This window comes from Vipera berus (genome assembly GCF_964194415.1).
Source record: "Vipera berus genome assembly, chromosome: 1".
Taxonomy (NCBI): domain Eukaryota; kingdom Metazoa; phylum Chordata; class Lepidosauria; order Squamata; family Viperidae; genus Vipera; species Vipera berus.
In genome coordinates, this window is record NC_138202.1 from 265,453,377 (window position 1) to 265,467,747 (window position 14,371).

The 14,371-nt window shown below is 37.9% G+C and overlaps 1 protein-coding gene across 2 annotated transcripts in view; it reads left to right on the top strand.

The window, feature by feature from the left end:
• Positions 1–14,371, top strand: part of ENPP3 (ectonucleotide pyrophosphatase/phosphodiesterase 3) — an 83,943-nt gene that overhangs the window by 19,789 nt on the left and 49,783 nt on the right. The window contains exons 1-3 of one of the 2 annotated variants that reach the window (XM_081312875.1): positions 3,723–3,745; positions 9,858–9,955; positions 10,718–10,797. In XM_081312875.1, coding sequence (XP_081169001.1) covers positions 3,738–3,745; positions 9,858–9,955; positions 10,718–10,797 — 186 coding nt within the window. In that variant the 5' untranslated portion in view covers positions 3,723–3,737. Of the gene's footprint in view, positions 1–3,722; positions 3,746–9,857; positions 9,956–10,717; positions 10,798–14,371 lie in introns of those variants that run through there. The other variant, XM_081312874.1, reaches the window with a different exon arrangement.

Here is a 14,371-nt window from a genome sequence, read left to right on the forward strand (position 1 = left end):
TGCACTGTTTTATGTTTACATGTTTGATGACAAACAGCCTTATGTTTATAAGTGACAGTTTTCCTACTAAGTACCTGCATGTCATAAGCATTTGAATTAAAATTACCATATTAAAATCAAATCTGATGTTTTTTAATTTTTATTTGGTGTGCGTTGGAAGAGGGGTAGTCTTTTTTTTTTATTAAAAAGTTTTAACATACAATTTTTCCCTTAAAAAATCCCCCCTCCCCCCCTTCTCCCTCCCCCCCTTCCTCTCCCCCCTCCCCCCCTCCCCCCCCGACTTCCCAGAGCTAAGTACAAGGTATATATATAAAAAAAACAATCATAAACAACCATATACTAACAACCATAAACTCTAAAATCTATCACTCTCTAGCTTATATAGGATAAAACAAACCTTAGTAATATTAAATATATATAAATATATATATAAAAAAACTAATATAGAAAAAAAAATAAAGAAAGAAGACTTATTCAAATATAAAACTTCTTAACCCTATACTTATTCTAAGTAAACTCAAGCCATTTTCTCCCTTCCATAATATAGCGTTCCTGCGAGTAATCTTTCAAATAGGCCGAAATCTTCACCATTTCGACCAAGTCGGAAACCTTTAAAATCCAGTCTTCTATGGTCGGCAGTTCCTCTTTCCAATACTATCCTATCAAAAGTCTTGCTGCCGTAATTAAATTCAACATCAACTTAGTATATTCCATCAGATTTTTATCCAAAAAGCCTTAACCTTTTTGCAAGTCTACCATATATGAAAATATGAAAATATATTACGTCTTTATCACCGCACCTCCAACATTTAGGCTAATAATTCAGATACATGCTTAGCTTTTTAAAATCTAAATACCATCTATAAAACATTTTGTAAAAATTCTCTCTTAGATTTCAAACTTATATAAATTTTACATTCCTCATCCAAATCTTTTCCCACCTCCCACTACTTGACTGTAAGTACGTTGTGAAAGTTCCATAGACTTCTGCTGATCTTGTTCTTTTATCTTTTTTGATCGTTTTAAAGCAGCACGCGTCACCCTCTGTTCTCTGGGATCATCCAAAAGTGTTATAACTTGATCTCCTGCAGCACCATTCTCCTCTATCTGTCCATCTTCAGCCTCTTGATATTCTCCTTCTCCAGATCCCTTTGCAGCTTCCAGAAGTGTTAATGGGGTTGCTTTTAAAACATTATTGTAAAAATCACGCGCTTGCATCACAGTAACCAAACGGTACCTTTTACCTTCATACATCACCATCAACCCAGCTGGAATCTCCCATCTGAACCTTATATCTCGTTGCTTGAGCTCTTGCACCAGAAATGTAAAATCCTTCCTTCTCCTTAAAATCTTTGGAGGAATTTCTTTTAGAACCAGAACTTCTTGATCAGCAATCACGACTTTAGTATCATAGGCAGCTTGTATAACTTCATCTCTAATTTCCCTTTTTGCAAAATAAACCACCACATCTCTAGGCAGCTTTCTCTGTCTAGCAATCCATGAGTTCACACGATACACTTTATCCATACCTCCTTTTATTTCAGATGCTGGCTGATTCAATACCACTTCGAGAGCCTCAGAAACCATCTGCTTTAAATCTTCCTTAATATTCTCCTTTAAACCTCTGATTCTAATGGCAAACTGCATCTGGAAATATTGAGCAAGACTCAATTCTCTATCCATTTTGTCTCTTAAATCTTCATTCTCCAATACTTTTGCTTCTAATATAGCATTCTTTTGAGTCAAATCTTTGACTTTTTCATCCAAATCTTCCACACATTCAGCCACTTTATACACTGAAGACAAAATGTCTACCTTCATCACGCTGAACTTCTGTTCCATCCTCTCTTCTATTCTCTCCTCCAATTTCTCCAATTTCTCCTCCATCTTTGCAAATTTATCACCCATTGATTGATTAATTGATTCCAAAAGTTTATCCAGAGCATCTCGTAAGTCCTTCGATGTCACTACATCAGGAGGATGTAATGCCTGCAATGATGATTGTTGCACCGGGGAAGTTCCAGCACTCCGAAGAGTTTTAGGGGGAGGTTTAGCCGCCATCTTTTACTTTCAATTGTGACGCACTTTCACTTAGAGTTTAAAAAGTCCATCAAGCTCGAGAGTAGAATAAAATAATCCTCTTCACCTTTTCCTCTTGTACCGCTCTGCCTGCTCTTTTTATTCCATAGTCCTTCCTTCAGGCAGGGGTGGTCGCAGACGCCTGGCTCTGCTCCATAAAGTCAGGAGCAGAGGCGCTGGCCAGCTGGGAGCGACCCAGGCTACGGGGGAGTTCGATCCTTCGGCCACCCAAGCTGCAAGCTCAGGCGGCCCCGGAGAACTCAACCCCTACCTGGGGCCTCACCCCCTCCTCTTCTCCTGAGGAGGGGGCTTCAAATTCGCCCGAACAGCTGATCGGCGCTGTTTCGGGCGAAAATCACTCAGCTGAGCCGCGGGCAGCCCGAGAAGGCTGTCTCCGTCGCCGCGCAGCCACCGGAAGTCTGAAGAGGGGTAGTCTTATACGGCGAGTATAGCCCAAACCCTATAATTTAACAGGAAATGTAGGGGGTTGTCTTGTACGCCCAGTCGTCTTATACGCCGGAAAATATGGTACAAATAGCACATATAAATGCTCCTACTTCCTGCTTTCCCCCCACAACAATGACCTTGTAACATAGTAGATTGGGCTGAGAGTGATCAGCCCAAAATCACCCAGAAAACTCCTATGGTGACTGGCGATCTTCAAGATCAGTATTTCTCATCCTCAGCAACTTCAAGAGGAGTGATTTCAACTCCCAGAATCACTGCGTACAACTGAAGTCCAACCATCTCAAAGTTGCTGCAGTTAATAATAATAATAAAGTTGGAAGGGACCTTGGAGGTCATCTTGTCTAACCCCCTGCTCAGACAGGAAAGCCTATACCATTTCAGACAAATGACTGTCCAGTCTCTTCTTTAAAACTTCCAGTGTTGGAGCATTCACAGCTTCTGGAGGCAGGTTGTTCCATTGATGAATTGTTCTGTCTGGAAATTTCTCCTTAGTTCTAGCTTGCTTCTCTCTTTGGTTAGTTTCCATCCATTGCTTCTTGTCCTGCCCTCGGGTACTTTGGAGAATAGCTTGACTCCCTCTTCTTTGTGGCAGGCCCTGAGATATTGGAAGACTGCTTGAGAAACATTGAGAAACTGGTTGAGAAACATTGTTCTGGATCCTAGTCTTTAATCAATATTCCATACTGTTATCCACATTACATAGCCCTCAGCACTACTTGCTTTGGAGAAAGAATAATGAAATGTGATATAGAGAACCAGCAAGAAAACTAACTTTCTGTCTGTGTATTGAGCAATATATTACTTATATGTTTAATTTAAATGTCTTAAGAACGAGGACGGTCATGTCAACACATGACAACTTTCAAGTTACAGTGATTGTTAACATATTAAAAATATTAAACATGCCATTATTATGCAGACTTTATCAAAATGGAACATTCAACATCTCATGAATAATGTCTCTAATGATATTCCTATTCCCCCCCCCGCCCCACTTCCACTGCCATCTATTCTCATAAAAACTGCCCTTCTCTTAGCTTCCACTTCAGTCAGCATTCTAACAGTGCAGCTCCTGGCTCACAGAGAAGCAAGCAGAGGTTGAGCCGTATGAACATTGATTTTCTTCCTGCCGTGATTTGCACCAAGTACACAAATACCTGCAGGGAAGCTGGTAGGAGGTGGGAGTTGCAATGAGAAGGTAGCTTGAAAGTTGAGTGACCTGTTCTGTCTTGTTCTGTGCTGTAACTATGAAAACTTTTCTGCTGTTTGCTTTTATTTTCCCCAGTTTGTTTTGAGTGGATCCAACTTTCAATGGTTCCTTTTGTATGTGTTCTGGGAAACGATGTCTCTTGGCTTTCCTCGTTTAAAACAATCCTTGTTACCGCATCACATCAAAACTGGAACAATCGACCACACCTTCAATGCTTCCCTTTGCAAGTGTTCTAGTAAATCGTCTCTGGATTTTTCCCCTTTGAGAACAATGCGTGAGATTGATCTTAATAATGCATCACATCAAAACTGGAACAGCTGTATTCAGAACATTTATACCCTGCTTGTGTATCAGGCACAAGTAGCCAGATCCACTCGTGAAAGGTCAAGCCAGTGACTTGATTATGTTCAGTCTACAGGATTTTACAAATTTCTCCCCAGACTGCTCGCCTTACCTTGGGAACAACCAGATAAGGTTTCATGGGATTTAGTTGGGGTGGGGGTATCAGACTTATGCCTCTTGCCGCTGCACAAGGACTGCTTACCTGCTTGAACCCTAAACCTCCCTGCCTCGCTGGAGTTTCCCAACATTGTCTGGGGGAGAATTAGGACCATTACCACCTTCTCCCTTTTACTTTTTTGTGGGTGGAGGGAGGTAGGGAAAGCAGCCTAGTCTAAAGGTCAGTATAATGGTTTCAGAAGTTCAGTTGGGAACTTCTTGATCCTAGCCTAGCACTGTATTGTTCTCCGTGTATTGTTATTGGCAGGCTTGGCAAAAACTCCCTTTAAATAAAAACCCAATTGTGAATTCCACTCCTGGTTGGACAGCATTGTCCGTAATATGAGGCGATGAGAAATTATTCTTAGGTTGCTTTAAGAGAGATGAATCAGACCTCTGCCCTCACTCTGAGCATAGATCCCATGTGTTCCTTTCCAATGATTATACATACTTCTAGTTTGTAAGAATTTAATTTAATTTAATTTAATTTAATTTAATTTAATTTAATTTAATTTAATTTAATTTAATTTAATTTAATTTAATTTAATTTAATTTAATTTAATTAATTTAATTTAATTTAATTTAATTTAATTTAATTTAATTTAATTTAATTTAATTTAATTTATATACAGTAGTGGCCAAAATTGTGGAAATCTTTTGGGAAAAGTGTATTTTTGAGTTTTGATGGCTAATAACACCACTTTTTTGAGTAGTACCATAAAATTATATGTCAATGGAAAGATAATTTAATCAATAATGTAATGCAACATAGTTTGTTCAATTATCTGTACTTTATTCTATGAAAAGTTATAGCCAAATAACCAGAAATAGGAAGCACAACTTACTTAGGTTGATATCAGGTAGCTTTCCTTCATCTGATTGTAGCCAATGAGCATGAGTGTTTAGAGAGCCAATCAGGTGTCATCTTGTTTTGGCAATGAGCCAATGAGATCACAGTAGGATTCAGTTATTGATGTCATGTATTGAAGCTGAGAGGAGAACATTTGTCAGTGTGTTATGTAATCACTACCAAGTTGGTTGGGGTTTTTTGTGTTCTTTCATTTAGTGAGCTTGTAAAATGTAATAAAATTAAAGTAATGGTGCAAAGAGTTGACTGGTTGCCCAGAAAGTGATGTAAAATAGTATTATTAAGTGAACAAGGCTACAGTTATAAAGAAACTAGAAGAAAAATTGGTGGAAACGTAACCAAAGGTGGCATTTCTACTATACACTTTTCCCAAAAGGTTTCCACAATTTTGGCCACTACTGTATCTCACTCACTCACATCTCTGAGTAGCTTACAATTAAAACCATAAATATTAAAATATTAACAAGATTATGTACAAAACTACAAAACCAAAAGCAAGAATGATACAATGGTTGCATCTTCCCATTGTACAGGTGAAACTCAAAAAATTAGAATATCGTGCAAAAGTTCATTTATTTCAGTAATGCAACTTAAAAGGGGAAACTAATATATGAGATAGACTCATTACATGCAAAGCAAGATAGTTCAAGCCGTGATTTGTCATAATTGTGATGATTATGGCGTACAGCTCATGAAAATCCCAAATCCACAATCTCAGAAAATTAGAATATTGTGAAAAGGTGCAATATTCTAGGCTCAAAGTGTCCCACTCTAATCAGCCTTGGTGGAGCAGTGGGCTAATGCCTCCTTAAGTAACACCAGCTGCCTGCAATTAGTGCAGGTTCGCATCCCATCAGGCTCAAGGTTGACTCAGCCTTCCATCCTTCCGAGGTAAGTAAAATGAGGACCCAGATTGTTGGGGGCAATTAAGCTGACTTTGTAATAATGCCGCTTGGGGGGTGTATGAAAGCCCTAATAAGCAGGCATATACATAGAATGAAGGCTACTGCTAAGCTTGTAAGCCGCCCTGAGTCTTCGGAGAAGGGCGGGATATAAATGGAATTAAAATAAATAAATAAAATAAATAATTAAGCCATAACACCTGCAAAGGGTTCCTGAGCCTTTAAATGGTCTCTCAGTCTGGTTCAGTAGGAATCACAATCATGGGGAAGACTGCTGACCTGACAGTTGTGCAGAAAACCATCATTGACACCCTCTATAAGGAGGGAAAACCTCAAAAGGTAATTGCAAAAGAGGTTGGATGTTCCCAAAGTGCTGTATCAAAGTACATTAATAGAAAGTTATGTGGAAGGGAAAAGTATGGAAGAAAAAGGTGCACAAGCAGCAGGTATGACCGCAGCCTGGAGAGGATTGTCAGGAAATGGCCATTCAAAAGTGTTGGGGACTTTCACAAGGAGTGGAATCAGTGCATCAAGAGCCACCACTCAAAGATGGATCCTGGACATGGGCTTCAAATGTCGTATTCCTCTTGTCAAGCCGCTCCTGAACAACAAACAACATCAGAAGCGTCTTACCTGGGCTAAAGAAAAACAGACCTGGTCTGTTGCTCAGTGGTCCAAAGTCCTCTTTTCTGATGAGAGCAACTTTTGCATCTTATTTGGAAACCAAGGACCCAGAGTCTGGAGGAAGAATGGAGAGGCACACACTGCAAGATGCCTGAAGTCCAGTGTGAAATTTCCACAGTCTGTGTTGATTTGGGGAGCCATGTCATCTGCTGGTGTTGGTCCACTGTGCTTCATTAAGTCCAGGGTCAATGCAGCCGTCTACCAGGAGATTTTGGAGCACTTCATGCTTCCTTCCGCAGACGAGCTTTATGGGGATGCTGACTTCATTTTCCAGCAGGACTTGGCACCTGCCCACACTGCCAAAAGCACCAAAACCTGGTTCAATGACCGTGGGATTACTGTGCTTGATTGGCCAGCAAACATGCCTGACCTGAACCCCATAGAGAATCGATGGGGCATTGCCAAGAGAAAGATGAGTGACATGAGACCGAACAATGCAGAAGAGCTGAAGGCTGCTATTGAAGCATCCTGGTCTTCCATAACACCTCAGCAGTGCCACAGGCTGATAGCTTCCATGCCACGCCGCATTGAGGCAGTAATTGCTGCAAAAGGGGCCCAAACCAAGTACTGAGTACATATGCATGCTTATACTTTTCAGAGGTCCGATATTGTTCTATGTACACTCCTTGTTTTATTGATTGCATGTAATATTCTAATTTTCTGAGATTGTGGATTTGGGGTTTTCATGAGCTGTACGCCATAATCATCACAATTATGACAAATCACGGCTTGAACTATCTTGCTTTGCATGTAATGAGTCTATCTCATATATTAGTTTCCCCTTTTAAGTTGCATTACTGAAATAAATGAACTTTTGCACGATATTCTAATTTTTCGAGTTTCAGCTGTATTTTACTTAAGAAGTTTAGCATAGGGCACACTGTCTCTTTAAATAGCAATGCAAAAATTTGTTTTGATTCTTCTGGAAGGACAAACAACTTTAGGAGAGATAATTACAGAAAAAGAAGCCAGAATTCTGAGCCACTCTTCTATTATCTATTTTAAATCTCTCCATCTAAAGTACCATATTCATTTGCATGCAATATTTAGTTTGAATCTTAAACTGAGTTGTAATCAGCTTGCAAAAAGTGATTATTGAACTTTAATAACATGTGCCTATTCCAGTAGAGCTTGTTTTAATGATAAACCAATAGACTCCAGACATACAGATATATTTGAACATCTGTGAGATTGATGAGGTTTCAATTGAACATATGACTATTTGTTGTTGTTAGTTGCAAAGTCGTGTCCGACCCATCGCAACCCTATGGACAATGTTCATCCAGGCCTTCCTGTCCTCTACCATCTTCTGGAGTCCATTTAAGCTCACGCCTACTGCTTCAGTGACTCCATCCAGCCACCTCATTCTCTGTCGTCCCATTCTTCTCTTGCCCTCAATCTTTCCCAGCATTAGGCTCTTCTCCAGTGAGTCCTTCCTTCTCATTAGGTGGCCAAAGTATTTGAGTTTCAACTTTAGGATCTGGCCTTCTAAAGAGCAGTCAGGGTTGATCTCCTCTAGGACTGACCGGTTTGATCATCTTGCAGTCCAAGGGACTCGCAGGAGTCTTCTCCAGCACCATAGTTCAAAGGCCTCAATTCTTTGGTGCTGAATCTTTCTTGTGGTTCAACTTTCACAGCCATACATTGCAACTAAGAAGACCATAAACTTGACTATACGCACTTTTGTTGGCAGGGTGATGTCTCTGCTTTTTAGTGTGCTGTTTAGATTTGCCATGGCTTTCTTCCCCAGGAGCAAGTTTCTTTTAATTTCTTGGCTGCAGTCCTCATCTGCGGTGATCTTGGAGCTCAAGAAAATAAATTCTGTCACTACCTCCATTTCTTCCCCATCTATTTGCCAGGGATTGAGAGGGCCGGATGCCATGATCTTTTGGTTTTCTTAATGCTAAGTTTCAAGCCAATGTTTGCACTCTCCTTCTTCACCTGCAACAACAGGCTCTTTAGTTCCTCTTCACTTTCTGCCATTAGAGTGGTATCATTGGCATACATATGACTACATAAATGCATTATTGCCCTTATACCTTGTGATGGCAGGGATCACATTTTCTAAGCTATGTTGATTAGTTCTTAAAAGGATAAATCACTTGTGGCATAATAAGGAAGTGGATTATATAGTGAAGGGTAAATAATTTCCTAGCTGGTTCCCAGCTTGTGCTCTCCAGAAATGTTGAACTTCAACTCTCACAATGCAAACAAAGTTTAATTCATGTTGGGGAACATTGAATATAAAAAGGTCTTCTGCAGCAAATTTTCACTTTTCACTCATTGTATCCAATCCCAAGTTCTCTTCATTATTATGTATTCATGAGTTTTACTACTGGCTCATCACCAGTAGCAATTTAAAATTTTCATCTAATTGCTCACCCACTTTTCCATATTCAGCATGTTTGTAAACTTTGGACTCTGCCAAGTTGTCCAAATGCACAGGAAGCTGCCCCTTGATCAATAGGCTTCTGCAAAGCTATAAACTTGATTCCTATTTCTGATTGGATGGATTGTTAAAAGAGCAATGTAGCTAATTATGAAACCATTACAATCTGAATATTTTTATCCCCTGTGTTTACAGTGTAACCTGTCCTTAGGCTTTCTTTTCTCTTTTTGTTTGCTTTTATAAAGTTTTGTTGTGCTGTCTAGCTTTCAGCATTGTATCTTTTTTCAGGCACATTTTCCTCCCAGGGAATTAAAAGAAACAAGATGGAACACAGCTTGATCTAGTGTTTATTCCAGCTAGAGTGGTGTGTTCTGATTGGGTTCCAGTGAAATTCATGATTACTTTAAATTTTTTTACATCCTATATCAAAATACAGTACTCCTGAAATCTAGGATATCCTAAGGGGTCTGTCTTTCTATCTGTCTGTCTGTCTGTCTCTCTCTCTCTCTCTGTATGTGTGTGTGTGTGTGTGTGTGTGTGAAAATCTACAGGATGACACATATCTTTATACTAAAGGAATGAGGTGTCAACCATTATGCTGCTGAATTATGACGAGCCCCACCTTACACTCATCACACAAATATCCCAGATTGAAATGTATACAATATTTTTTGGAAATTATTTGTTGTTGTTTTTTACAAGTAATTGCTATAATGCTGCTAACACAAAGTAAATTATGTATGTTGTGATTTCTTCTAGGTTTGAACAGTCCCCACTTATTCTTTTTTCAATGGATGGCTTTAGGGCTGGATATTTGGAAACCTGGGATAGTTTAATGCCCAATATTAATAAGCTTAGTAAGTAAGCTCTTTATTTTAAGAAGACTTATATTGAATAACTTCCTGAAAGTAAGCAAACTTAACTATTTTAAGACAATTTATAATGAGTGATAACTTTCTGCAACTGAAAGATGCAACAAACTTTCACAGGATGGAGCGTCCTGCATAAGATATTCCATCCGATCATTCCTTCCCTTCCTAGAGCAGTTGAATTAATTTCCTATAATTGCACTGAATGGAAGTCGGCTTAATTCAGGGGTCTTCAAACTTGGCAACTTTAAGACTTGGGGACTTCAACTCCCAGAATTCTTTAGCCAGCCTGGCTGAAGAATTCTGGGAGTTGAAGTCCCCAAGTCTTAAAGTTGCCAAGTTTGAAGACCCCTGGCTTAGTTCATCCTGATGTCCACATCTAATACTCTTTGTTTAAGGACTGATTCTGTCTATTGATATTCCGGTGGGGGGGGGAATTCCTGCTTTCAGGAAAAACTCATATTTATTTATTTATTTATTTATTTATTTATTTTATTACATTTATATACCGCCCTTTCCCGAAGGACTCAGGGCGGTTTACAGGGTGATTAAAAAACCAAGATACAAAAGTTAAAAACAAATTTAAAAAAATAAATAAAAAAATATGTTTGTCCCTGCATAAATATAAATTTGTGCTAAAATTTCTTCTCCTTTTTCAACTGGATTGACATGTTTTGATTAAAGCAAGGGTGGAGGGATATTGATATAAAAATGGGCAGTTCTCATTTTATATGCCATATTTGATTTTAGAAACTTGTGGGACTCATGCGAAATACATGAGGGCGGTTTATCCAACCAAAACCTTTGTAAACCACTACACTATTGTTACAGTAAGTACTTGCTCTGCCATTTATCAACTATATTTTATTTGCTATTCTATGATATGACTTGCTCCCTGCCCTTCAATAATAAGAAATCAAACAATATATAAATTTCCTCCTAAAAACCAAACACCCAATGCAAAAAAAAAACAAACAAACAAAAAGCAGCAGCAAAGAAGAATCAGTTGAAATCACAAGCTTTTTCATCTCTCTAAATTCCATCTATGAAAAGCGGGTGGTCTGAGTGACTTCGAAATTATTTTTATAGGAAACAACAGCGGGATGCTCTTGAAGTGTATTTGTGTAGTATGGGAAAAGATACCTCTTATAACCCTTTCTGTAGCTGAACACATCCAGAGAGAGAATCAGATTGGGTGATGTCCCCAAAGAGTGTTCTGAACCAGCCTGCTACCGGCCTTGCAATAAGGCAAACCCCTGTTCAAACAGTAGAGACTGGAGAGCGTCTGAGGCTGAAAAGCGTCTGCCAAGATTTATTACTCAAACACCAGAACAAGAAACAAAAACACTGGAACTTGAATCCTCAAACGGAAGGGTTGCTTTCAGCAACCAGCCCTTCCCCAAACACTCCTTTTATTTAGAGATCAGGGCGTGGCCTCCCTGTGCCTCCTCCCGAGGAGTCCCACAGCCTTTCTCTGTTTGTTCCTGCTCGACTGCCTCCTGCGTCGGGCGTCCTTGAACAGGGCCAGCTGTGGGTCATCATCCTCCGCACTATCGGGCTCACGCAGCTGAGAAGAGGGCCCCGGCTGGGGGCTCTGCGAAGCCTCCAAACCATCATCAGCCGGTTCGTCTTCCACACACTCCTCCTCCCCCTCATCTGAGTCATCCGAGACATCTGAGCCGGCTGCCGGACCCACAGGCTGGCCCTGAGTCACAACAAAGAGCACATTTTGAATGTTGAGATAATATGATCACTCTGGCTTGTAGTCATTCACAAAACACCAGTTTGCTGAAATACAAACATGCAATAACTGTTTTACACAACTTCTTCTAGCCCTCAAGATTCTTTGTATCATTAGCAATTACTTTTTTTCCCCTTTGCTCTATCCAGGCAGGCCTACTTGCAAACTAAGTGTTGGTCTAAGTATGCTCCAAAGTATGCAGAAAATCGTTCCCCCCCCCCCGCAGGTAATTTATTGACTTTAGGTCAGCTTTCAACACATTATCTAGATCTAAATGGTGGCATAAATTAAAGAATACCCTATAATCAAATGTCTACTTTTGCAGCTTATTAAAATATATGAGAATACCAAAATGAAGATCAGGTATAGTAATTAAGGACATATCATAAATAGCAGTAAGGAGGACTTAGACAGGGATGTTATTGGCTCCAGTTTTATTCAATTACTATATGAATTCATCAGTTTCTCACTTAAGTAACTTTATCTTTCGTCCTCCTAAATTAGCCCACAGACATATCAATTTATCACTCCATGCTGTTCATGCATAGAGCACTGGCACCAGTACTGTTCCATTAGCCTTAAAAGAACTTTGATATCAATCTAGCATTATTGAGGAACAGCCAATAATAAATTATTCCAAGATTCTCTCTTTTGCTAAATGCCAAAGAGATGTTGGAATTTAGGTGAGTGGATTAAGAGCATTAGATGTTTAGGGATCATTTTTCAGATTTCAGGAAGCAGAAATGTGCATCTGGATTATTTATCTCATAATGCGCAGATATTTAAATATTATTTTTCCAGAAGAGCACAGTTCATCCCTGTGGCAGTTAAGTTGTTTGCAGCTAAAGTCTGAGAATTATTGCTACAAGGGGCTCAAATGGGAATAGATAACATGATTAACTTAGAAAGACTTCAAACAATTTTTTGAGAAGCATTTTATTTGTTACCAGCAGTGCTTTGATAGGAAGCTATAGTCAATACACTTGAATCCAACTATCAATATCCAAAAGATATTTTCCACTTACTGGCTAAAACTATACCACAGTCCTAGTGGACTGGCCCATTTATGCTTGTAGAAAATTTCAAATCTTTTTGGGAAATGGCTATCCAAAAGAAACTGAGTCATTATGGCTTTTCCAGTTATGTCTTCTTACGTAAGCCAAGACTACCATACCTGCACCACAAAAGGAAGATCAGGCAAAATTAATATTAAGGCAAAGGATCTTAAGTATAGAATACCTATCAGAAATTGCTGATTTTCTCACAATATAATTGTAAACAACCAAATTTTAGTACCTAAACCAGTTTCCTTTTTTTTGTATGAGTTTTATTGATTTTTTACAATAACAATCTTAGTGCCTGGTGTACAGTGTGTTGTCTTGGTTCATGATTTTTAAAAAAAAATATACAATCAATAATAGTTAATTAACAGTCAATAATAATTTTTATATTTCCATAATTAGTATATCAAGATAATATATTTCCTTGATCCTCTCTTCTCCCAATAGTATCCTCCTTCTTCAGCCTAAAACAAATATAATTTCTGATATTTGATATTTTCCATATATAAATGATTAAATAAAAACATTTTTCTTCTATATTTATACCAACAATAATAGCGTCCATATATAGCATTTTTTCTTATCAACTTATGTTATTTTCATAAAAGTCATCTTATTGATTCACCATATATCTTATTTTCATAAATCTTGTTTAAGCTCAATTTCTCCATAATATTCAAACAATTCTTATCAATCATAATTTTCTCAGTAATTAGCATCTAAATATCCAAATTTTCCACCTAAATATATCATCCCAGTATTTTCATATTTCATATATTATAGAAATACTATACTACTAATCTATCATAACATCTACCTATAACATCTTTTCTAATCTATTTATATTTCACTTCTATTTGTAAAAATTGATTGAATCATTATATATCCTTTTTCAAAAATTCTTATTTCTCCTCAATATTTCAATCATTCCTTAATTCTAAATCTTTTCAAACTTAATTTGTCTTTAAAGTTCAAACTTTTCCTTCACTTTCATCATCCCAATATTTTTACATTTTGTATCTTATCAAAAAATACTATATTACTTATATCTCTTATCCCACTTATTCTAAAGCCCCTTCATAGCCAATGGTATTTGTTTATTTAGCCATTTTCAAACAAGTGTTTGCTCATATAATATTCTATCTGGTAGGGCGAGTCAAGTCTCTTAAGCCCATCTCTAATCTTCTTCCTTTGCCAAATTGTTTTCCAAATTAATATTTTTGACTTGTCAAACAGTTCTTGTATTTTTGTAGTTGTTGTTAGGCGTAGAGGATACATAATATGTAAGATCTATGCTTTTTGTCTCCTAAACAGTGATTCTCTTAGCAGTGTCCATTTTCTTAAGTCTTCTTTCTTCTCAGGTTTATTTTGACATTCTAATGCATAAGGTATCTTTTCCATATTTATTGTTGTATCCAAATCTTGTGAATTTTTTCTTGTTTATATTAAGTTATAATTTCCTTCATTTGTGGCTTCGCAAATTAAGTTATTTTTTTCTAGTACACATTCTGTTATCTGATTTGTTTGTTCATTCTTTACCATCATTTTTTGAATGTTTTTGGATTGAAAATTTAAGTTAGAAGTGTATTCACTTATGTTATC